The 25,900-nt window shown below is 33.1% G+C and overlaps 1 protein-coding gene across 3 annotated transcripts in view; it reads left to right on the top strand.

Moving 5' to 3' along the window:
- Nucleotides 1-25,900, top strand: part of LOC125057297 — a 95,567-nt gene that overhangs the window by 63,939 nt on the left and 5,728 nt on the right. For all 3 annotated transcript variants that reach the window (XM_047660909.1, XM_047660910.1, XM_047660911.1), the window contains 6 exons: nucleotides 8,150-8,411; nucleotides 14,408-14,588; nucleotides 21,159-21,303; nucleotides 21,951-22,208; nucleotides 23,005-23,134; nucleotides 25,138-25,301. In XM_047660909.1, the coding sequence (XP_047516865.1) occupies nucleotides 8,150-8,411; nucleotides 14,408-14,588; nucleotides 21,159-21,303; nucleotides 21,951-22,208; nucleotides 23,005-23,134; nucleotides 25,138-25,301 (1,140 nt within the window). The remainder of the gene's footprint in view (nucleotides 1-8,149; nucleotides 8,412-14,407; nucleotides 14,589-21,158; nucleotides 21,304-21,950; nucleotides 22,209-23,004; nucleotides 23,135-25,137; nucleotides 25,302-25,900) is intronic.

Here is a 25,900-nt window from a genome sequence, read left to right as displayed (position 1 = left end):
CGCCTCCCATGGACACTTTCAATGCCGTAGAACTCGCAAGTGCGTTGCCTACCTTTTAAGGTTATAAAACAAACCCTTTAATTGAGAACTAACATTATTTTTATAGTCTTCGAACTTATCAAAGAAGAAGAGAATCGTCAAGTGTTGTATGATTCAAGCTAATAATATCTATAGTTTCTTTGAATAACATCTCGCTATTTCGTAGTTCCCAATGTAAAAATATATACGTAAATCTTAAACTGATAATTTGACGATTCAAATGTGCTTTGTAAACAGTAAAAGAAATCTTTTCTGGAAAAAACAATTGAAAACTCTTCATGAGTGTGAATAAAATATAGTACTTCTTTAGACCTTGTTGTGAAGTACAATCCTAAGAAATAAAACGACTTTTCCGAGAGTTAAGACGCGAGAAAGGTGTACAAACTTGGCTTTTGCATCAATAATGCGTGAGAATGTCACAGGGAAAATTTCTTACTCCCCTTCACACGATTACCTTCTTTGCTATACTTATACGTGGGTGGGAAAAATATACGATTGAAATAATTATGAAACACGGAATTGTTTTAGACATTTATCTTTTTGGTTCTTCTATTTGGGTTTCAGCGTAGGCTTTGGATTATAATTTAATTATTTCGTTGTTTTTGAAGTGAAACTTCTTTAGGCGCATGAGGGTTAAATTTTTACGGATGAAACGCAATAATCATTACATTAGCGTCACAACTATGTGCAGCGTTTTTGTCGAAGAAAAGGGAGAGAGCGATTGAGACCGATTGAGAGAGTGTGAGAAGGGCGAATTACCATATAGAAATTCTATTTTTAAAATTAAAATTTCGTAAAATGTATTTATGAAATATTATTATTTTATATTTTATGCAAAATAATTTATTGAAATCTCAATTGACGAATTGTAAATTAAAATGCCGCGTGTTTTTATTATCGAAGAAATAAACAATTAAATTTTTAATTTGTATTAATTTCCTACACTTTTAATATTTTAATGACAGTTAAATTCATTAAATTCCTAACATAGCTTTCTTTTTCCCTCCCTCTAAGTCTCGGAAATCTAAAGTTTTAGATTTGTATAAATATGAACAAGACTTAAAAATTAGTTTGCCAAAGAAGTTTCACTACTGATATGTGTACTTTGTACGCTTTTTTTATAGCTATTTTTGCTAACTTATGTTCCTAAATTCAACACAGTTGGAACTAATAAACGTATAAGTAAAAGTATATAGTTCCCTCTTCTATGCGCATGAGTTTAATTCAGTTGTATTAAGATTTTATAATTTAAAAAAAACGAAATTAAGCGGAAAAACTGGCCTACTACTATGTATAACAAAAGAAAAGCAAGCTAGGATGGGAACCTTCCCTCTTTAGTGAATTTTAATTTAGTTACATGTTACTAGTATGGATTTTCATTTTAAATATCAATATACTAATAATAACATAATTACAAGAATCAGTATCAAATAAAACGAATGAATGCTATCCTAAACCATGAAACTGACTTATAAAACACGCTATCGTATGTTTTCAAATAGCGGAAACTACTTTTAAGCGTTACTTCCGTCAGAAAAAAAATCTGAGTTACTCCCTAGTCGCGCCTAAAGAAGTTTTACTTCAAAAACAAGAAATCAAACAAATCTCGTTTCACCATTTTCTTGTTCCTAAAACGGGGCGCTATTGAAGTTTCTCTTAAATTTATTACTATTTTACTATAATTTGTATAAAAACAAAATGTCGCGTTAAATGTTAACGGACAAAAATAAATACTATCTAGTGTTGTCAGTCCAATTTCTCTGTTATAATTTTTGACAATACTCAAGACATGGCGTTTATATTGTCATAATGACAGTCCGTATGATTCATTGTATTCCATTCCAATACATCAATAAAATACAATACATGAAGAATTGTAATGACCGTGCCACGAAGTCGGGCGCCGAGCATCTTAGCTGTGATAATGGGACCGCTCGATAGATTGAAAACGTGTGCCGAATGAGACTTGACCCATACTTTCAATAATTTATATATCGCACGCCTTAAAAAGGCGGTCAAGGGACTGTTTGGCACATTGCATTCTAGTACACGACGTGAGACGACTTAGGAGTAGGATGACTTTTGATAAAGATATCTTTCCTGTAATTCTTCGTTGAAATAATCATTCATAACGTCAAATAATGATTCAGATGGCAGCTACCTCGGACAAAGAAGTAGTCTAGGTATTCAAAGGGGGAAGCAGTCATTTTACGATTGGCTTTCTGATAAGGAGGGAGATTGTAGTTTATTGTTTATCAGAATGCCAAATCGTAAAATGACTGCTTTACGACTGATGTGAGCGCGACCGCCGCTGCGAAAACCGCTGTGAGAGTTCGAAAAGTGAGTTACAGAATCGCAAGGCTGGCTTTAATTGTTTAAAACATGAGCTTATAACTCAGATAACAATAGGGATAGTGGGGTTGCGACGCTGGATTAAGAAAAAACTAACTTGACTTATTGAAGAGTTCGTATATCTAAGTGACACTTGTTATTGGACATTATCGGAAACGAGACTGTTAAATTACAATTTATGAGTGTGGTAAAAACTAAAGGGCTCATATGTGCGATGATTAAAAAATAGATATATATGTAACTTAACTAATGTTTGGTTACATAACTCAGTCTTAGTGTTATTTTCTTCATGCTTGCTTCTACAAGAATTAAACGCACTAGAATTATACATCACGTTTTATTCATTCCTCGATTATGTATATAACAGTAATTTTTTCACAAACTTAACAATTTATATAAGAAAACAGTAAACGTTTTTAATCACCAGTTGCAGTTAATTATTTATTTATTTGTTTCGTAATCCTACAGCTAACATAAATTATATATAATAACAAACAGTTTCACTGAAAATATAGCCAGAGATGGAATACATAATACATTTTACTACAAAAAGGTTCAAAAATTTACAAAATCAAACAAATAAAAACCTAATTTGGCTGTGTTATGGTGTAAAAGAGAGGATTATCTTAACGAAAATGAAATAACCCTCAACTCCTAATAAACAAGTTAAATATCAGGCACATAAGTAGATATCAAAGCCCTGGTTTTTCGTTACTATTTCTGTATTCAGCTAAATAGCAGTGTCGAGTTTCATAAAGTTGATATGCAAATGCAAACTTCATATGTTTTGCATGAATTCAGAAATTACTAACTATATTTTGGTTTTAGTATTCATTTTTATTTATACTATCCAATATCGTTATAGAAAAAAAAGTGTTTGTAGGATAGTACTATACTGATTATGATAAGTCTGACACGAGTAAAAAGGTTTATATTAAGGAAATAATTACGGATTTCGTTGTGATATTTAAAATCCCATTTACCGGAAAAACTGTTAAAAATTAAATTAAATTAAATTGTAAACAGAAAACAAAACATTAAAATGTTTCTGAGTTATTTACTTTATTCCTGCTACTACATAAGCAGTATAAGGTCGACGGTAATAAAAGCATAATCTGTTTAACATTGTGGAAGGAAGTTTCTTGTTGGCAAAGATATCGAATTAAACTCCTTTGGAACGTCAACTCTTCTAAAATACCTTATTATTGAATTTATGAACATTTTCTCCTTCATAATATTTTGATCCACGGTTTTGGTTTAATATAATTACTGTTTAAGTTACTTGCTTTGAGTTTAAATACATTCTAAAATCTTTCAACTATATTTTATAATTAAATTCTGGGTATGAAGCAAGCCGGTCTCTTACTTTCAACGTTCCAGCGAAGGTTTAATGCACCCATAGACAAAGAGTCCTGCACAGCCGGGGGTCAAACCTACGACCTCAGGGACGAGAGTCGCACGATGAAGCCTATAGGCCAACACTGCACTTTATAATAATGAAAATAATTCAACATAGCTCAATTTATGGGTTTAGATATGGCAGTCACAATTCTGTGTCTCTTACTTTAATCAGTTTATCGGCAAGTAGGCGATCAGGCTTGCCAACCCGAAATATTCTTGTAAAATTCTTAAAAGCGATACAGATGGCATAATATATCAAAATTCTTATCTAAGCAGTCTTATTATGACTAGTTACTATTAGTGTTCTAAGAGATGATATCAGAAGAATAAGACACACTAAAAATATACGTTTATTCAGTCACTATAATGAGAGTCTGGAAATTCAAATCACATATAAAGTTAAAAGAAAATCCAATGAAACTTTGTACTTTTAAGATCAACGACCCAAGATATCAACGAAAACTTAAATTAAGTGTTTTACTATACTAAAGAATAATTTATTTCTTAAATTTGAAGGTAAAAATAATTATTTACTGTAGTGAACAGATTATATGGTTAAATCATTTATATTTTGATGAGTTGCATATATACTATTTCAGAGCAAAATGTCGGGCAAATAAAAAAAACTGGAATAAATATTACAGCATTGCGCTTTGAACTTTTTATTTTGTTTACGCAATAATAGTAAATTTTAACCCCTGACAAGCTGACACAGCAATCATTTTTTAGTTTAGAGTAGTTTAGTTCGTTAATTTTAAAAGAATCTAACAATATTAGTAGTGATGGCGTAATGGCTTCAACATGCGACTCTCATCCCTGAGGTGGTAGTTTTGATCCCTCGCGCGAAGGAAAGCATTGTGCGGAAACCGTGTGCTGGTGGCGTGCGTCAGGCACAGAAGGGTAATCACGTATTTGCCTCGAAACGAAACATCACGAAACAGATGCACTAATCTAAGTCCCAGACCTCACGCAACCACGATCAAAAAAGCGATCTCAAAAGCGCCCATAATATTAAATAATCATATAAATTATTACTGTTTAGATTTGTTCTATATCAAACAGAATTCGAAACACCAAAAAAAGGTTTGAGTTGATTGGATACTTGTACGAGACTCTCAACGATATGCTATGGAAGAGTTTATACATAGTATTGTCTTTTTATACATACATATATGTAGTTTATACATACTTTGGACAGATCGCCCAACCAGATAACCTGGACCAGATGGTTCTATCCAGCATGGTGACAGGCAAAAAGCCGCGGGACAGATCGCGCACCCGCTGTCTAAGTGACGATTCTCACTGATCTCCCAATAACAGCTGTCCAAACAAAGTGTAGACATATCACTAGCAGGGCAGTAGCACCTTAGTGACGCTACCGTTACCAACGAAGAATATGACTGGGAAGATATTCGTTAAAAGCTTTTTTATACACGTATAAAGTTTACTTAACTTGTAATCAAGTTTAACGTCCCACAGTCACTTGTGTTAGAACAACCCAAGAACAATAGAGACAAAAGCCCGCTCAAGTAACTCCATCCGATAATAAAACCACAAAATAACCTCAGAATGCATTTTTACAAACGAGTTCCGAATTTTACGCTGCGCTTTCTAGCTTTTGTGGTAACAAACGGCTTATCCAGACAAAATCATATTTTAAGGCTTGAGGAGATGTAAAGTGCATTTTCACACTATTTATTTATTTATAAAGGCACCAACGACACACACAAACACTTACAGAGAATATGAACACAATCGTGCATGGGCATTAATGACAAGTGTGCACAACATTTAAAGGGAAATATTACAATGATAAAAGAGACAATAAATATGACAATAAAAATAAAAGATATTAAAATAAAAGAAATACAAATATGCAATTTCATATATTTCTTACTTTGCACTTGTTGTTATTATCATTAAATGTAAAGGGAACAACTCCACTGTTTATAATCCAAGATTCGTGTGTCAGGACTTGAGTCACACATTTCTGTATTTGATACAATGTTTATTTGTAAATTATTTGGAATTGGAATAGTTACTATATCCGTAATTTTCTATGATATCGTAAATCAGGTTTAAACTTTTTTTCTGAATAATATTCAGATTTTTTTTTTCTATTTTAAAATAATATTTATACATCAGACTAATTGCAATATTATAGCTAAATTACTCTTTTGTCTCTTTCCATCAAATTGTATTTGCGCTAAAACGAAAAGAGAGAGAGACCCATAAACGTATAAAAAACTGTTCTAAGTCTATATTGACATTATTTTAACCCATTTGGGATATTTTAACTAGATAGTTTATAAATTGCATAAATTTTAAGTGTGTGTGATTCTCAACTCTGAGCTAGTGAGTTCTCCAGTCGTACACTAAAAAGTTTTCCTACTGCATATTAAATGCTTACGTTACTTCTTAAGAAAAGGCTTTAAAAAGGAAATTGAAATTAATTAACATTAAAAGAATGTGTACGAATTTATAAGTCTTATATACACAGGGAAAGGAAATGAACCTTATTTTATCTTAATCCCGAGACAATCGCGGTAAGTGTGTACTTAACTCATTTATTCTCTGACACTGGTTTAAATTGTTTCATTCCCTTTCTAATTAGATATTGTGCTATACTGAAAATTCCCTTGATAATATCAAAATGTAGGTACTTCGATTACTTTAGAATAAATCTGTTCGATTCAACTTCATAATATTTAAAGGAAAAAGCCGTGAAAAAGGTGCCTATGTTATAAGTGTGAGGATATCCATTTTCAAAAGCTGATTTTGGGGAAGATTCTACAGGAATATAAATCAATATCGAAAAGCATCTTATTATGGCTGTTAGTTTCCGAGTAATTTCTATACAATTACGAAATTTAGTACACCTCTTTGGCAGCCTTTTAGTTCCTTATACAAAGGATAAACTACTACCCAACAACGATAATTTTTACGTCGTTATAAGATATAGATTTATATTCTAGCGTTTGCAGTTTTTCAATATGAGACGCTGGAATTATGAATAAAACAATTTAACACGTTCACTGCGTAACAGGCCGATATCAGCCTGCCGCGGTATTTCCGCTGGTGCGGACGAAGAAATCTATGTCCCTCTCGCTGGTGCGTAACGATTATCTCAGGTGTTTGTAAAAATTCGACAGGGACAAATATATATTTCATCTTGCCGTCAAAATTGTAGGTTTTCCCCATCATAACATAACGGCAGGCTTTTATCGACCTACCACGCACTGACGCTGCTTTGCACCCGCTGAGTGCGGCAGTGGGCCTATTTCAGCCCGCCCACCCAACAGGCAGCTGGCGACCCGATACCGCACAGAGCGCGCGCCCGGCCAATTAGTGTTGTGCTATCTAACTGATCTAACGTAGCGTTCGATAAAATCAACGATGGCAAGCAATACAAGAAAAATACAAATTTTGGAAAATAGAGTAATTCTCCTTGCAGTTATTGACAGTGATAGTGACAGCAGTGAAGAAATATTTTCCACTAAGAAAAATAAAAAGTATTTCTGTTTCCAGGACAGGCATACATAAGTAAAAAAATACATTTTCAGTTCTTTTACGACAATTCTGTTTTATTTTCGATATCCCCTTATTTCTCTGTCCCATCACTACTAAAAATATAATCAAGTGCGGTTCAGGTCGACATCGGCCTGCCGCTTTTCCTGCTTTATTGCTCATTTCCTGTTTGCCAGATCCCGGGGCGAATCAAACCTAAGGAAGTTGGGTTCAAGGTCATTCTAACAATATAAAAAAATATATCATACATTATGTTTCCACAAAGTTATAGCAATTTAATCTATCCTAGTGCTGTTGGGTCTAGAAAGACCTGCCACGCACCGGCAGAAATATCATTGGGGGCGCATTTTGGCCCGCCGCCGCACCTGATTAAGAATTATGATTTTACTTGCCGCAGTGAACGTGTTAACATGGAATCCATGAAATTTACAATGTATAGTCAAAATTACCAAACACAAGGATGATACTGATTTTAACCTAATGTGTCGCCTATCAGACTGAGCTAAAGAGATTATTCTGTCGTCGCACTTTACTGCTTTATAATGAATTTGTATGTTGCACTAAATTGTTGACTACATTTTAGTTCTTTGTATTTTTGTTGAGTTTTCTTTACATTTTCAAAAGTGAATATTTTTAATATTATTATACATCGAATTTTAAAAATATATCCCAACTAAGGAACTATAATAGTATACATCTCTCAACGCCTTAGAACTGGCATCCACCCCTTCTTCCGAATATTTTAAAGTAACTAAATAAATCAAAATATCAGTTGGCTATTTCTAAAATATCACAAAGGTCCAAATAATAACCAGAAATATATTTCCAGACCGTTACCGAAGATCCGGTTCCCTTGACGAAGCGGCGGAAGACAGCAGTGACAATGGCGGAAGTACGCCCAAAAAGAAAACCGCGATCGAGGAACAATGGGAGAGGTCGGGAGGCTTCGAACTGACCTCCGTGGAACAGGAGACATATGAAAAGTACTTTTATGGAACTGAACACTGGAACTACTTCACAAATGATGAAGATCTTGGACCTGTGATATTGTCTATTAAGCAAGAAACTCTGAACAACAGGGATCAGTTTAGGTAAGTTTTTTATACCAGAGGATGAAATGTTCAGTGGCGTAGCTACCTAGGGGCTAGGCGGGGCAGTGCCCCGGGGCCCTCAAGCTGAGGGGGCCCTCGAATCCTTACCAGAAATCTCGATCGTTCTGAACTTTTGGAAATTTCTCCCATTTTCAAAATAAATATGACAGGTTGCAACGCCACTTAAATCAAGATATTAATTTGAGAGAAATTCAAAAGTTATGCCTAGGGAATTCCCCTAAACTACTTCTGTAGGTTGACGGTGTTGTCATTTTGAGTGATATGTGCGTTTTATTGTAAATTCGAGTTTTTTTGAGAACGGTTAAAAATTCATGCTGTATCAGGAGTAAGTAAGCTAATGTCAATAAACTTTTTTGTACTGGTCAATATAGTGATTCAATTTTATTTGATTTTACCACTCATATTGATGTCCGTTAAAGTCAATAAATCGTGTCAAATCTAAAGATTTCGGCTACAGCTCATTGTATAACGCGAATTGAAAACAAAACCGCATCAAGCCTGAATTTAAACGAAGTCATTGATACTTTTGCGAAAACTAAAGCTAGGATTTTTTTTTAAATATAATTGTTATTTAGTCAGTTGGTAGGTAGGCCCGATCTTTATATAATAAACCCTTGAATCTTCTCTATGATGTTACTGTTTAATTTTTTTTTTACCTGCCCTGCACAAAAAGCTTAAGTACTTCAGCATTTTTAAATTTGTATATTTCATATTTTTATTTGATAAAACCTCATCAGTTTACATAGCAGTGGGGCCCCATTTTTTTAATTTGCCCCAGGGCCCTTGGTCACCTAGCTACGCCACTGGAAATGTTCCGTCATTTTTGTCTCATATCATAAAATCTACAGCTTTAAAATATAAATCAACAATTTCCGTCTTGATCAAGATTAGTGTAAAAATTAAAAATTTACCTAAATATAGATTTCAACATTCATTATAATTATCTGTTAAACCTAGCTACCCACACTTGTCTTGAACTGTCCAGGAATTACGAGGTTATAACATGTACAATATTATATAAGGATACCTACAAACATCTTATCTCGCACCAATAATATACTGTATTGCTATCAATCACTCACATAATTATCTAACATCGTACTAATCAGTCACAACAATGTACCCTTTGCAATACACACGAGATTAACAAATTAGTTTCGAACTAAGATTATATATAAGAACTTATCTAGCTTTAGAAAGCGTAGAAATAAACATAGTTTAGTTTGATCGCCTATTATTACGTATATATTTGTATTACTACTACTTTACTATATAAAAAACGTCTAAAGAACAGATATATGATACATATGCAGTTTATGGGTATATAAATAAACTAGTGGACCCGACAGACGTTGTCCTGCATGATATTTCAAGCAATTAGTAAAGCAAAGTATGAAAGTACCGACTGCAGCGCCATCTGGCGGGCTGATTTGTGAATCTAAACCGATCCCCTTGAACACACACAAAAAATTTCATCAAAATCGGTCCAGTCGTTTGAGAGAAGTTCAGTGACATACACACTCACAGAAGAATTATATATATAAAGATAAATCCATTATTTGCCAAGATAGTAGTACCAGTAGATCGAACAACAAGAAAAAACGGGACAATCAGCCATATATAAATAGGCATGTAAATGTCATATAAATTTTTTGCAATGTCATATAATATGTACATTAACATAATGTCATAATAAGAAGTTAAGTCATTTATAATTGTTAAACTTATGGTATAAATACTCGCTCACGCTATAAAAGCACCTTGACTTTAAAAACCTAATCACCTTCCCCTTGAAAACATTACATGGCAGCGATCTATAACTTCTAGGAAGGTGATTAAATATTCTTACAGCCATGACGTAACATATACCAACATCCTATCTCTATACTAATATTATTACAATATTAAAACTAGAAATCTATTCTCAAATGAATGGCAATAACAATTGCCGCAACATTCAGTGTTGAGTTTTGAACTGTGGGGAATGTTATGAATCTCCCAGCTGAGCTAAAAGGCGAGAACGGAATTTAATCAAGCATATTTTAATTAAACAAATATTAGAATAGCTGGAAAATTAGATATTCAATAGTTATTCTACTTATTTGCTTTTCTTGTATGTGGTGTAGTGTCAATGTGTTTACGATGGATACTTTAAAAGTCGCGCTAAGTCTATACGACTTTAATAAAGACGAAGAGTCTATGCTTGTTGACTTGATAGGAGATCAAAAAGGCCTATCACATTGTCAGTAAACTTTTATCATATTGACATATATATGATAATTTACTAAAAAGTCAAATTATGTGTTTATTTTTAATTTTCTTCCCTATATGAAAGATATTTTTTTTAAATGGTTTTTTTTCATATCTAAGTAGTGTTGGATTAGGTAGCTAAACGGATAAAAAACGAAAACATGTGTATTTCCAGAGGTTTTCAGTTATCGTACGTTTTATTTTTATTAAAATATTTTTTTTTATATACCAAAAATAGTATTTCTAATTACCGTTTTACGCCTTAGATTTCCCTTAAAATCTAATCTACTATAGATATAACCTATTAATTCACTCGTAAAAGAGCTATCACGTTAAGAGTTTTAATTCCGAGGGTATGGAAATGAGGGTGGAGTTCTTGATTAACTATCATCACATCGCAGGTTGATTCGCTCCTTAGGCCGGTCGTAAATATAGCTTCGAAGATACCGGTAAGTGAAATACTTTCAAACACGGAATTTTAATAAATACTTTAGTTAAAATTTCCAATGTTCTGTGACGAAAATGTTGACAAAGGTAAAAAACATTCTTTATACAAACTGCGATAACGATAACAAGATCCTCTTCGGTTTCTGTATTCTAATACAATTGATGTTTGCTACAAGTCGTCGAATTTTAAACGAGGCACATTTTACAGACGTTAGTTAGAAATCACATTTTTTTAGAAAAGAAGTGTTAGCAAATACTTTGTATTTTGCTCACAAAAACAACAGACTTGCAAGTTCGGGACAGATAATTTCAATCTATTATGTTTTCCTTTAGCACATCATACTATTTAGTTAGCACCGTAAGTTGATAGCTAGAAATATCGAGACTTATACTCGTATATGTTCGTCTAAGTCCAAATACAATACGTTTTTTAACTTAAGAAATTCAAACTTAAAACTAATTCTCGACTCTCTTTCCTTAGTTAAAATACGCCTATAGCCTGTCCCTTGTAGAATTTCCAACGTAAAAATTCAATTAGTGTAATGTGAGTCAAAAGGTGTAAAGTTGACGGTTTTCTCCGTCTACCATAATTTCCTGGCATCGTTAAATATTTAGTGACCCTGTTTCTGACGTTCTTTTCAAATTATTTTTTTGTAAATATAATTAAGAGAAATTGCCACTTATTATACCAACTACCAAACTACTAACTTGTGGAGCAGTATTGGTATAGTGGCTTTAGCGTGCGACTCTCATCCCTGAGGTCGTAGGTTCGATCCCCGGCACGGAGAAGGGAAAACTCGACGGCGTGAGTCAGGCATAGAATGATCACCTAATTGCCTATAAGATTGACAAATGATCATGAAACAGATTTAGAAATCTGAGACTCAGACCTAAAAAAGGTTGTAGCGCTACTGATTCATTTAAGTTTTACTAAACTACTACCATATCATAACTTGAGTAAATTTGTACAGCATTTTAATACATAATACATATGTGAATCGTGTCATATGTCGTATCATCACGCATAGAATTTTGTTTTTGAATTATTTGATCAAAAATGTTTGAAGTTGGTGTACGTGATTTATCGTAATGTGACTTATAATATATTGGGAAATACTTTGTCCTGGGGTTTCTACTTCGATGCCAAAATTTGAAACGCTCACGTAAGAATATAAAATTAATTGAGTCAAATGTTGACATTATTTTATAAGCAATTGATGGTTAAAGTATACACTTTAAAGAAAATTAATTTAAATAATATTAATTATTAGTAATAAGTAATAAAATTAAGTTGTGGAATAAGCTGCCCAACTCTATACGATTGGCTACCTCCCTCACATCTTTAAAAACACTTCTGCATAAACACTTCTTAACCATATCCTATCCTAATCAATCGTGACTTTTGTAATTTTTATATTTACTTTTCTTATGTATTGCATCGCCATCATGAATCCGTGAGATTAGCTTTTTAGTTTGTTTTATTAATTTTTTTTAGATTAAGGTTCTAAATTTTTTTATAAGATTTGGTTCTTGCACTTTTTTTAGTATATTCCTTACTAGGGTTTCCTGGAAGAGATTGCTTGTTAGCGATAAGGCCGCCCGTTGCATCCCTTATAATTTATATTATTTGTTTTTCTTTTAATGTAATGAAGTACAAATAAAATAAATGAATATTGCAAGAAAGACTATTCAATATGTTATATGTCCTCTGTTCAATACTCAACTGTGTTTACTGTCTATCGTATATACCTATATCTGTGATATATTTATATTATATACCTATCTACTTTTATAAGGGTTATAATTTATTATTATCCCATAAAAGCGAACAAATTGTCCTGTTTCCTAAATTTAATAAATTTAAAAACGCTAAAAGACGAATAATGAAATACCGCGAATATTTTAATAAAATATATACTTCATAGAATGTGAACACGTAAATATCTCTTTTTGGATAGAGAGCTCTCGAAATTCCCCAAATGCCGTCGCTTTCAGGTATTTTCATTATTCTCTGTCATAGCGAAACTAAAAAGGAACGAAAGACAAATTTAAGCATGAGATTTTCATAACTGCATCAAGTTATTTAAATTAAAGTGTCTTACAAACTTTACTTAGAAAGCAACGTGAGTTGATGTTATTAAAGTTTTTTTAATTATCTTACAAGATATAGGACGTTGTTGGAAATTGTGTATATTTAAAATATGTTGACTTGTGTCTGAATATAATATATACAGTGAAAAGAGCTGATATAAAGCTAGAACGAACCAGTTTATATTAAAAACAGACTTAGTTGTTTAGCATGAGCAGCGTTGGCCTATTGGCTTCAGCATGCGACTCTCATACCTGAGGTTGTACGTTCGATCCCCGGCTGTGCACCAATGGACTTTTTTTCTATGTGCACATTTAACATTCGCTCGAACGGTGAAGGAAAACATCGTGAGGAAACCGGCTTGCCTTAGACCCAAAGAGTCAACGGAGCGTGTCAGGCAGAGGAGGCAGATCACCTATTAGAATGACAAATGATCATAAAAACGTTGTAGCGCCACTGATTTATTATTTTTATTATACCCACGAAAAGCGTTTAAACTTTTATCTGATTCTAAATTTAAATTTATTCCATATATAAGGAATTGCAAATCAGTTTGAGTACTAATAAAATCTCGTATATCGTAAGCACGACCAATACAAAGTTGTACACATATAAAAGCTTACATTGTAAATAAGATTTACTTGAACGAACGACAAATAAAGTTCTAATTTGTTTCTTGTTTGCGGTCGGTCCATTTGAAATCCAACTTGCGCTGAACTAATCCACTTTGTTTACGCCAAATGACCGATATGTGCAGGTAAAGTGCAGTTTTGCGGCCTTCTTTAGGTAAACAATAAGTATCCAGTGAACTCCAGTACACCAACTCTTGGTACCATACTCTGTATTAAATCCCACAAGTGTGATAGAGAATTGTTTTCAGAGAGTTTAGACGAATTTATTTATTTATTTTATTACAAGTACTAAGACACTACACACATACCCATAGACATCAATTACATTAGAACAAAAATTATGTTAATATTTGTATTTGGTTAGTGAATAAAGGCTTTTATTATTTTGTTCTTTATGTAAAAACTAGCCAAGGCAGTCCATTCTTCAATTAAGTGTTTGAAAGGTTTATGTATTCTTAACCGATTAACAAAACAAACCGCAAAGCTAGATTGTTTTGTGCTTTAAGACAAATAATTCGATTTTGTTCCCAGAGCTAATACGATGTAAAACTTTTCAGGATTTTAGTTCGAGCGATAAGTTACACAGTGCATGGATTGATCCCAGCATCATGTGTGTTCGCGGACCGGTACAATCGCGAAGAAGTGGTGAGGTCTCTCGGCAAGGAGGTTAATATAAACCCACCGCTTATGCTGGGACAGCTGCCCGACACACCTGAGGAATTACTGAAGCTTGATCAGGTTAGTTAATAATTAGATACTTAGTGGAACATATTAATATCATGAGTAATTTTTATATTCTATTAAAGTAATAATTTATACAAGATAGAGAGATATGGAGCCAGTTGGAGGGAAAAGAGGCAGGAGGCTCACCTGATGTTAAGTGATACCGCCGCCCATGGACACTCTCAATGCCAGAGGGCTTGCGAGTGCGTTGCCGGCCTTTTTTCAGCGTACTCAATGTCATGTTGTATATGTCCCACTAATGGCCATAGGCCTCCTCTCATAGGCGAGAGGGAATGGTCTGTAGTCCACGCTAGCCCAATGCGTATTGGAGACTTCACATTCATCCATAGAACATAATATCTCTTGGGCAGGGGCCCTCTTGGGTCGGGGGCCCGTGGCATTTTGCCAGACCTGCCACCCTATTTTACGCCACTGCTCAACAGACTAGATTATCAGCGATCTACAATTATTAAGCACGTGGAGTCAATATCAAGTTGCAGAACTATTGAATAATACAATCTGTTACAAATCGAACCCTTTCTAAATCACAAATAAATTAGCCCGGGTACTCCGAGCCGATTGTTTTTTCGTTTCCCAATCACCGAATAAATATCCTCGCTCTCAGCCGTGAAACATTAATGAGAGCCGTTAAGGGAGGCTTACCCTGGGAGACCTCAGCTCAAACTAATCACGCTAATGAACGACAAGTTTTAAACAAGACGCAGCTGGAATCTTAACTGTAATTATTTATTACAAAATTCGCCTTATCTCATATTTCCTTAAAGGCGTAAAGGTTTTATCTAAATATGTTTTATCATAAAGTAAATAACACAAATTCTAGTATACATTATTGTTCAACAATAACTTTTGTATAAAAAAGTGCGTGTGTACAAAGTACACATATCAGAAGTGAAACTTCGTTGGCAAACAAATTTTTAAGTCTTGTTCATATTTAGTCAAATCTAAAACGTTAGAAGTGCGAGACTTAGAGGGAGGGAAAAAGGAAGATATGTTAAAAATTTAATAGTTATTAAATTATTAAAAGTGTCGAAAATTTATACAAATTATTAATTTAATTTATTGCTTCGATAAATAAAAACACATGGCATTTTAATTTATAATTCGTCATTTGAGATTACAATAAATTATTTTGCATAATATATAAAATACTAATATTTCATAAATTCTCATTACGAAATTTTAATTATAAAAATAGAATTTATATAATGTAATTCACCATTCTCACTCTCTCTCAAACGGTGTCAATCGCTCTCTCCCTTTTCTTCGACAAAAACGCTGCACATCTTCGTGACGTTCCGTAAAAATTATACCCTCATTCGCCTAAAGAAGTTTCATTTCATAAAATAATTATGCAGTCCTAACATTTTTTATGTCAAATTAAAATTAGCTTTATAATTAAGAATCATACACATGGTCGCTTATGCCAGTAACTGAATTAGATTAATTCACGGCCCATTTAAGTAGCACTTGAGTTTTGCGTATACACTTTTGATTATTTATTTTTTAACTCTGCTTCCTATTACATAAAATACATTGAATATAAGTACTTAGAGTCTGGGTAGAAAGATAATACAAGGGGTTTGAGAGGTCGCAGCAGTGCTAAATTACAGCCTACTTTATATATAGTATTGAATTTTTAGGAATAAATGAAAAAGACGCGTGGCAAATAAGAATTATATTAGTCTACCACGCACCGGTTTCATTTTTGTACGGATTTGAAATTTAAAAATGTTTGCCTAACGACAGTAAGAGTATTTGAAGTCCACCTCTATCGTAAAAGTTAGCATGTAAATGTATTTCTTATTTCGAAAATGGACTGAATTCATGAGCATATATTTTAAAAGCCACAACAAAAGAAACCCCATTTAAATTTGCACACTTTCAACCCTACGATACATTGAAAAAAGAATGATATTGGAAATAAAAGTGCCAGATTCGAGCCTTTAAAAACATACCTTAATTGAAGTGAATAGATACCACTTTCGCGTATCACAAAAAGCTTTTGTGTGAAGTTTGTTCGATCCAGTGAACTGCCAATTTTCATTAAGGCCCGTCAGAGGTATAAGTCAGAAGTTTGGTACTGTCCGTCCTTTTGAATTAACTGAAATGTCGGCTTTCATGAATACAACGGCTTATGCGAGATGTTATCTTAACAGTATTGCAATCACACGTTCAGAATTTAAACTATTCATGAAGTTTAACAAAGGTTTGGTATCAAGTAACATTTACCTTAACGGCGTAATCATCTTAGTATTAACATTTATATGAGCTAAAACGAACCCTACGATTTCGATTTCTGAAATTGGATTTAAGGGCAATGAGTGTTGGTGTATAAAAGTTTACATAATGTAGATTAATTGTCTAAATTTGTATAACGCTCCAAAATTGAGAAGACAAATGATCGAAAGTTTATTTTCTTTTTCGCAAAAGCTCGGATACTCGAGCGAGTAATACGATTCTGAAACTTAAGTTTTCCTTCGTGTTCCATATATTTCGTGGATTATAACTCTTGATGTAATGAAATTAGGATCCAATGCCATTACAGACATGGCCTAATGGTTGTGGTTCTAAGTTTACATGTGCCTCCATTATTTACGTTACTGATTCAGTAATTGGATTCAGGGTTTATTTGAAAATGGATTGTGGGTACTTGCTTTTTGAAGTAATACTTCTTTTGGCGCGTTAGGGAAAAATGAGAGTATACAAAAAATCGACACCCTGAAGTTAGCTAGTCAACATTTTAGTTTTTACCACAAACGTAGAATAAAATTTTTGAAAAGATGTTTCGCCAAAGATGTATAACTTCTAACGCATGTACATAAGTACACACACGTTTCTTTTATTAATAAATTTGATATTTGAGGATTTTAACTACGTCTAATAACAATCCAATTTCGGTCAGTAGGTCTTGGTTTAAGATTTCTACATGTCATTATTATTTTATTAATTTATACGCATTTTCTTCCCCGATTTTTCATGTAAAGAAACGACGGTCGTTTGGTAGTGAATGGTCAATAGTAATTAGTATCTTTAGTCTAACATGCGTTAGCACATCTAATCATACGTTATAATATTACAGCCAATTAAAATCAAACACATTCTCATTCTGTTTCTATCATCGAATAGGCAATAATTAAGTCACAGAAAAATCACGATTCGATGTTAGTTGTCGTGTGTTTTCATGAAAAAACGTATAAAAACAAAAAGCTTTTCGTGTATTAAATATCGCATTGGAACCACCGAGTGGAAACCTGTCTCAATTTATTATTGACGGACACTAGGATTGCTCTGATTCGACCTCAAGTTTATATCATTTTATATTTTTCCCAGAACCACCCTTATGTTGAACGTTTTATGATAGCAAATATAATCTATATGAAATGTGAATAGTATAAATGTAGATCAATAAGTTTTACTCTTAACAATAAATTAAGCAAATGAGTAATTTCATTAAGTGCTTGGCTAAATCATATCACGACAAGCACGTTGCCACATATATAATTATAATATGGCATATAGCTAGTTGCATTATTTACTATATAAGACTGATTTCCAGTATATACGGCGTTCTTAAAATACCCATTTATTTTTCATTATTTTAACGTAGAATTATAGCGTTTATATAGACTAATACCTTTAAGTTCCTGAATAAAACTAGCATACTAAAGTTGAGACGGAGTACCTAATCATGTAATAAAAAGTACATCAAAGTAGTTCGGGGGCAAAGAAATATGTGTGCTTTATTAAGTAGAAAGTCGTAAACTGTTCTCTCATCAGACAGTGAACTACCCTTGTCTGACACTATAACAGTATTAACTAGTGTTTTATGTTTGTATATGCTTATTTTTTAACGAATATGAGGTATGGTTTAGTTGGTGACTTATACGGTGTATTATTTTTCTATGTAATATATAATAACAATAATGATGCCATTACAGTCATACAAATCTAATTACTCGTAGTCGTACCACGATCAGTTTTCCATTTTAAGTCAACGATATATGTACTCAATAAACGAAATCAACAGAAATGTAACTAATTAACTAAAAAATAAAAAATAAAAACAAATTTAAAAAGTTTGGTCCCTGTGGCGGTGTACCTTTACGCTGGCAGCAGTTCCTCGCTGTGATGCGATACTTATTCGTTGAGCGAGGAATACACCAGCTCTGGGGTCACCTATCTACCAGGCGCCAACTTAAATCTTTAATTGCGCTTGTGCACGTGAACCCCGCGGCTCAAGAATCTCGCCACCAAACGGAAAAAAATCGAAGTTGGAGAAAATATTTTAGCCGTTTAATATTTCCCGCCTGCTCTGCGGCCGCGCCAGCGTTTTTGCTCGTCCGAGTGAGGTGAGACGGGGCTAACGTGTCTACACAAGCATCCCATCAATGACATTCCATCCGGCCGCGTGCCATCGTCTCTAGCGATGCCTATTGGCTCCAAATTGGCTAATAACCTTTTTTTTTCTTTTTTTTTTATGATATACAGTTTTTTACAATAATTGGTTAGCTTGAGGTATTAGGTTACAAATCGTGGCTTTGAAATATGAAATACTAATGACGCATCGGACCCCATTCTATCGGAATGTGAGAGTTTTGTAATAAAGCGTGTACCTGCGTCTACGCGCACACTTGTCTACTATATATCTATCTCTATCTTCAGTTTCTAGGACTGAGTTTGCCTTCGAGAAGTTTATTTTATTTATTTATTTAACGCTTCGTTGAAAGAATCAGATCAGAATAATTAAAGACTAAGGAGGGAAATTTGTATATACAATAATTTATATTTTAACTCCTGTGGGTAAACTAAACACTATTAATTAAACATTTACAGCTTATACTATCTTCAAGGTTATTAACCTTCTATAATATCTTAATTCAAAGTCTGAATTTTCATTAAATATTAATGAGTATTAGCTTGTGTAAAACCGATACTTAATTTCATTATTTTAAAGATTATTTATAAAAGACAAAATGGAATGAAAATTAGTGACAACTTAAACCGCCATTTTGGTTGTGATAATTTAGTTTTTTGTGTTAACATTAATAAAAAAAAATTTTCTTAATTTTATAGACACACATTCGCTATAATAGTTCCTTAAATTTAACATTTGTGTTCGGATTATGATACGTACGTATTAAAGGAATTCAATAATAAATATAGTTTAGCATTTTGTTTAGTTTCAAATGAATACATAGAAAACAGTTTTATATAATAAAACAAAAGACATAATGAAAAATAAATCTTTATAATTAGTACAATACACTTTTCATATTTTTTTTTGTTCTAATTGAAACAAAAGTGAATTTTCTTTCACACTTAATCCTATTTGGAGTGTTTCTGCTAATACTGGTTGACACCAGACCTTGGATATGGATAGATATAATATCTTCACTTAACCCAAAAGCCTCCATCAGTTTGTCATTAAACAACAAGGTTGAAGGATCTCTTCAGTGAAATAATGAAGGGCGTCTCTCGAGACTCGAGACCAAACGCTACTTTGGACGAGACGCGGAAATAGATTGCCTCCATCGTAATTATCTGATAAATTAGCTGCTCCGTCGCCTTAATTACTGAGAAATAAGGCTATTAAAGATTATTGTAAACTTCTTTTCGCGATTTTGTTTTAGTAATATACATTATAAATATATAGATAAATTCAAAGCCCTCGTTAAACGAAAATTAATCAATAAAGCTTTTTTATAAATTTGAGGAATACTTAAATGATCCTAATCCTTGGGATTGAATTGCTCCAGTTCAAACAATTTGTATGACAATACTTGGCGATTAAAAAGAGTGGCGGAAAGTTTCTTGCCAGTTCTTCTTACCCACTCTACGCCCTTGACTTGCGAACTGGTAGTAAATGTAAATTTACAATTAATTTAACTTCTTTCTAACAATTCATTAGTGTACTTGTTTACCTGAATAAAGATATTTTGAGTTTGAGTTTATAAAGTTGAACGAAATTGTCTTTTAAGAAGTCTTTCTCTACATAGATGTTTAAAATTAAATAAACATTCACCAAAAAAGATTGAAATACGTCTGCTCAATTTCTTTTCTTTATCTCAAAGTAAGCTAAGTATTAATTATTTTCTATAGGACAGGGTCAAACGGCCAGGAGGCTTACATGATGTTAAGTGATCCGCCGCCCATGGACACTCTCAACGCCAGAGGACTCGCGAACGCGTTGCAAGCCTTTCGAGAATTTGTACCTTAGGAAATATTATAGTGCACCTGTGTGCCCAGTAAATACAATCAGGTTAACTTGCTCATTTGTGACATCTGAAAATGCCACTTAACTCTTACCTGGTCAGGCATCTTTTACGCATACTTTTGGATGACGCCGGAAACCATGATTCGCCACTTGGTTTACAGTGGGTCTTCTTCCAAACCCCGGACGTCAGATCTGGAGCGGTCCTGGTCGTGGATATATTAACGACTTTAATTTTTATGATAAAAAGGAACATTCATTCATTTCTATTATTAATTCCTTGAAATCTCAATAATCTAGTCAAAGATATAAAATTAAAAAATTTAATTTTGTAATGTTATGAAAAATTCTAGGTATTCATCAAGTCGGAGCTGAAAGTCGGTGTTATTTACGTCAAAGAGAACCAGTACACTGAAGAGGAAATATTGGATAATAATGAAAATTCGCCGCTCTTCGAGGAATTCCTGCAAGTGCTTGGTGAAAAAGTACGATTAAAAGGTATGCCTTTCTTTCATAATATTTTTGTAATGGCTTTTGTTCTTACTGGTTTTATTATTAGACTAGTTGTGCCCCGCGGTTTTCGTCGTAATGCAATGGTAATTCAGTCGTACAGTAAGAGTTATATAGCACAACGATAACCAGCTTCGAGCGAGCAAAATATGCTTATTTTTTCGTAAGGCGTAAATTCAAACAAAGTATAATAAATAAATATATCCTCTCCAAGGGACAGCTGAATTCTCGTGTATTTACTTTTATTTATTTCTGAAAAAACTTCTTTATTATCATTTTATTATCATCAAGATATCACCATCGTCGTCCGACATTTAGATATTTTAAAATAAGTTCCGGCGCAGGCGTCGATCAGATAGCAGCTGGCGATTTAGTCAAGCTGCCTTATTGCCTCGACACGTACTGTCATTTTCATACAAATTTAGCCCCCTGAACTCAACGATCGATCCAACGCGCTACTGACAAATTGACTTTGACATATTGAATTGACAACCTGAAAGATGTCTATGATATTGCGTGGTGTTGCGATTCTAATAAAGCAAATGGCATCGTATTCTTTTATTACATTATCTCTGACATATATCGACTTGTTTTTGCTTCTGGCAAGTTACACCTTTACAATGGCTTTATTACAGGTTTTGACAGATATAAAGGTGGTTTGGACACTGTACACGATTTGACTGGACTATACTCAGTGTACACTAACTGGCGAAGCATAGAAATAATGTTTCATGTGTCAACACTGTTGCCATATGAAAGGCACGATCCTCAAAAGTTACAAAGAAAACGGCATATTGGGAACGATATTGTGTGCGTCGTGTTCCTCGAAGCTGACAACACTGCGTTCTCGCCTGCTTGTATCAAAAGTCATTTTCTGCATACGTTTATTTTAGGTGAGTAATCTGTATCTTAATGTAAATTATTTTACATAGTTACGTGTTATTTTGAGTTTTTTTGTTAATTATTTATGCACTCCTTGCACTTTACCCTCTGTAGGTGTTTCTTTTTTATTGTTCCATATTAGGGTTGCCTGGAAGAAATCGTTTGTTAGCGATAAGGCCGCCCATTGCCTTATAACTTATGTAACCTGCTTTTTTTATTTATGTTTTTGTATAACGTAATAAAGTGTAAATAATTAAATAATCAAATTGAGCAACGTAATTATAGTAGTAATTTTTTTCCTGTAATTACATTTCTGAAACTAAACATTACTTATCTTTTGTAGCAGAGGGAATTATAATTATTTTTCACCTTGAAGTTCTGGATTTGTTTCCCGCAAAAGGCTTTTTATGGCTAATGGATAAAGTTCTAGCGGCCTGAACTGGCTTTGAATGACTGGACATTATTTTTTTATAATTTCAAAATTAATATAGACAATTTTTATAAGGGTTGATGTAGCATTCAAATAATATATAATTGTTTTGATTCAGTCAAGTAGTTTTTGAGTATGTTCAAAAAACATACAAAAATATTTGTTTTATTATTTTTATATTTTTATTTATTGATTAGTATAGACAAACAGGAATAGTATTGTCTTTGATTAACATAACGCTTATTACACATTTAAAGAAAAACGCTTTTTACCGGATAGTATATATCCAAACAGGAATAGTATAAATTATAGTTTTAAAAAATATGTAGTATAAGAATTATTTAGTGGTTTAAATCTTTACCGACCTACTATTTTAGTACGAGTGGCAACGAAATCGAAAAAGCGACCAACAAGATATGAAGTTTCCGTCGTCACTCGTGATGAAGTGGGTGCCTATAAGCCTTACTTGTGGGAGCAGAGCGTCTTCGACAAAGGACCTATGTTCAGGTGAGAAACTATATCATCATCATCATCGATGGCTATACAGCACCTTAGCCTCCTCAAGTATATTTCACCATCGCAATCTATTTCGTGCTTCTTGCGTCCAACTTCAAACCCCTATTGTTTCGACGCTTAACAACTCCATCCCACCAACGCAGCCTCGGTCTACCGAGTTTTCTCTTGTCACCAGGTTGTGATTTCAGTCGGAACCATGGGGTTCTGACGTCCGCCATTCGGTCACATGTCTAAACTACTTGGGCCTGTTGCATTTTATAAATTGGAAAAATCATATACGTAATAAAATAAAATTTTCTTAACACATGATTCTAGAAAATCCTTCTAAAAAAATACCCAATGATAGTATTGTCTTTTATTGACATAACTTTTATACATTTAAATGAAAAATTTTTTTACCGAATTGAAGTTATGTAAAAAAAAACTTTGTCACTCTTTCAGTAATTTTGAACTCATACTACTACTGATATTACAAAGTAATCGGTGAAGTTTCAAGTATGATATCAAGGAAGCCTTAAACTATTTTAAAAAAATGGGTACAAGTACTTATGTACACGCGTTAGAAGTTATACTTTTTAAGCGTAACAAGATAAAAATCTTTTCAAAAATTTTATTCTACGTTTGTAGAAAAACGACACTAAAAATAGAATATACTAAAATGTGGACTAAAGCTAACTAAAGGGTGTCTGTTTTTTGTGATGGTGTGCGCGCGCACCGTAAAAATTTACTCTCATTTTTCCCGAACGCGCCAAAAGAAGTACTTCAAAAAACATGTTAAATGTTATATACCCTGCTGTTATTATTGAAGTAACAAACCATTTTTCCCAACTAAAATATAACATTTGCTTCAAACGCTTTAGTATATATTTTACCGTTTAGTAATTAGATTTGTTCCCATGGGAGCTTAACATCGAGCTTGTTTAAAATGTTCCTGAAATAAAGTTAAAACGATACCTTAATAACCTGCATCAAAGATCAGCAATTAAACTTTAAATTAAGTTTTAAAAGATAAATGCAAGTAATCTCGGCAAACTTTCAAAATGCTTGCATAGCTCAGTAACAAGAACTGTCATAGGAGAAACAAACTTACTGTTTGAATTATGAAATATTTAAATAAATCTCAATGTATATGTGGAGGAAGAATGTTGTGCTTAAAAGATCCTCACGTTCCTCTTTAAAGAGAGGATATTCGATAAATTTAAGCATTGGCTGGCTGGCCCGAAGACTATTTTTTTTTAAATAAAATCTCGCTGATGGCCTTAAGAACTTTTACAGCTCAGCTTAGGCTTTTTTGTCGAGCGCAGCTCGGCAGGAATGTGCCTTAAAGTTTAGATAACTTCATTAGCGCGTTTCAGAGTATGACGTAATCTTATCGAGTTGTAACCAAAGGTTGTAGGCACATTTATTTTTTACAGACCAGAAATGGCCAAGTTTCTACAAAAAATATTATAAAACTATTTTAAATTAATCCAAGAAATTTTTCAGAAAACCTTTTTCTATCCATTAATATATTTAAATCTAATTATACCAAATCATAGTATAATACCCATACGCTTCACAACATATATAAGAAAGCATCTTAAAAAATATTTACAAAACAATTTTACCAACGAAATACATTATATCAAAAGTACAACAATGGGACTTTTAGATAGAAACTAAACATTGCTAGTTAGAAGGTATTTTCAAATTTATAACGTAATAGAATTGCATTGCATGCAGCCGTAAATGGCAAATGTCTACTACTATTTGAAGTCTAATAATAATTTTGGAAAAACCGTTTTTTTAAACGTAACGTAAAACGTTTTGTCTTCTGTCATAACCTATTTTCCTCGCAAATAAACCACCCTAGATTTCAGCGTACCTGACGGCAAGCGAGCGAATATTGCATATAAACGTTTATTGTACTAAAATATTATTAATAATCAGAAAGACACTTAAAGAGATAAGTATAAAAAAAAGTTAAATCTAATGTTACATCATTTAATTTCTAGGGAATGGCTATTGACGAAAATCGTGAACGGTGAACGAGCGTCCTACTCAGCTCCGAAGTTCGCTAGGATGCAGGAACGCACGCGCAGCCAAATGTTAGAAGACATTGTTGCTAATCTTCAGAACCACGCCGAGACCGGACAAATACCTAAACCTTATAGACGTGGTAAGTTTTTGTAAAGATTACTTTTACGTTAATACTAACATACAACATGATTTGTTCAATAAGATAATAATTTGCTTACTTGCCTCGTGCAACAGAGTGGTAACTTATAAAAATGAATAATTTCAGAGGACCTCATTAGTTATAGGCTTCACTACTACCAGAGACAAAAGATACCCCTTTGTATTAGTTAACGTGAGGAAAGATGGGTTAAATAAACTATATAGTCCTTTTCATGAAAGAAGTCCCCCAGACGCGGCGCTGCAATCGCATGACGTAATGTTGCCATTTATGAGTAAAAAATTTAATTATTTTATTTACATTTAGCAGATGTAATTTATCAAAATATAATACTATTTTCTGCATACTTCGATGAAACAATATTTCTGTTATGTAAAAAGTATATTTTTATTTACTTATATAAGCGGTGTTCTACCTACTTACAGGGAACAGATGAGAAAATAGGGTAAAGAAAAGCATTAAATTTTTTTAATCAGAGTTTTATTGAATAAATGTTACAGTTCTCTCTGACACACCTGCAATTAAATAGTGAACAATTAAAAATAATAGTAACTTTAAGTTTATAATGCTTATGTAATATG

The sequence above is a fragment of the Pieris napi genome, chromosome 16, assembly GCF_905475465.1.
Source record: "Pieris napi chromosome 16, ilPieNapi1.2, whole genome shotgun sequence".
Lineage (NCBI taxonomy): Eukaryota > Metazoa > Arthropoda > Insecta > Lepidoptera > Pieridae > Pieris > Pieris napi.
Note: the sequence above shows the minus strand (reverse complement) of the source record. Positions and strands in the feature narration are given on the sequence as shown.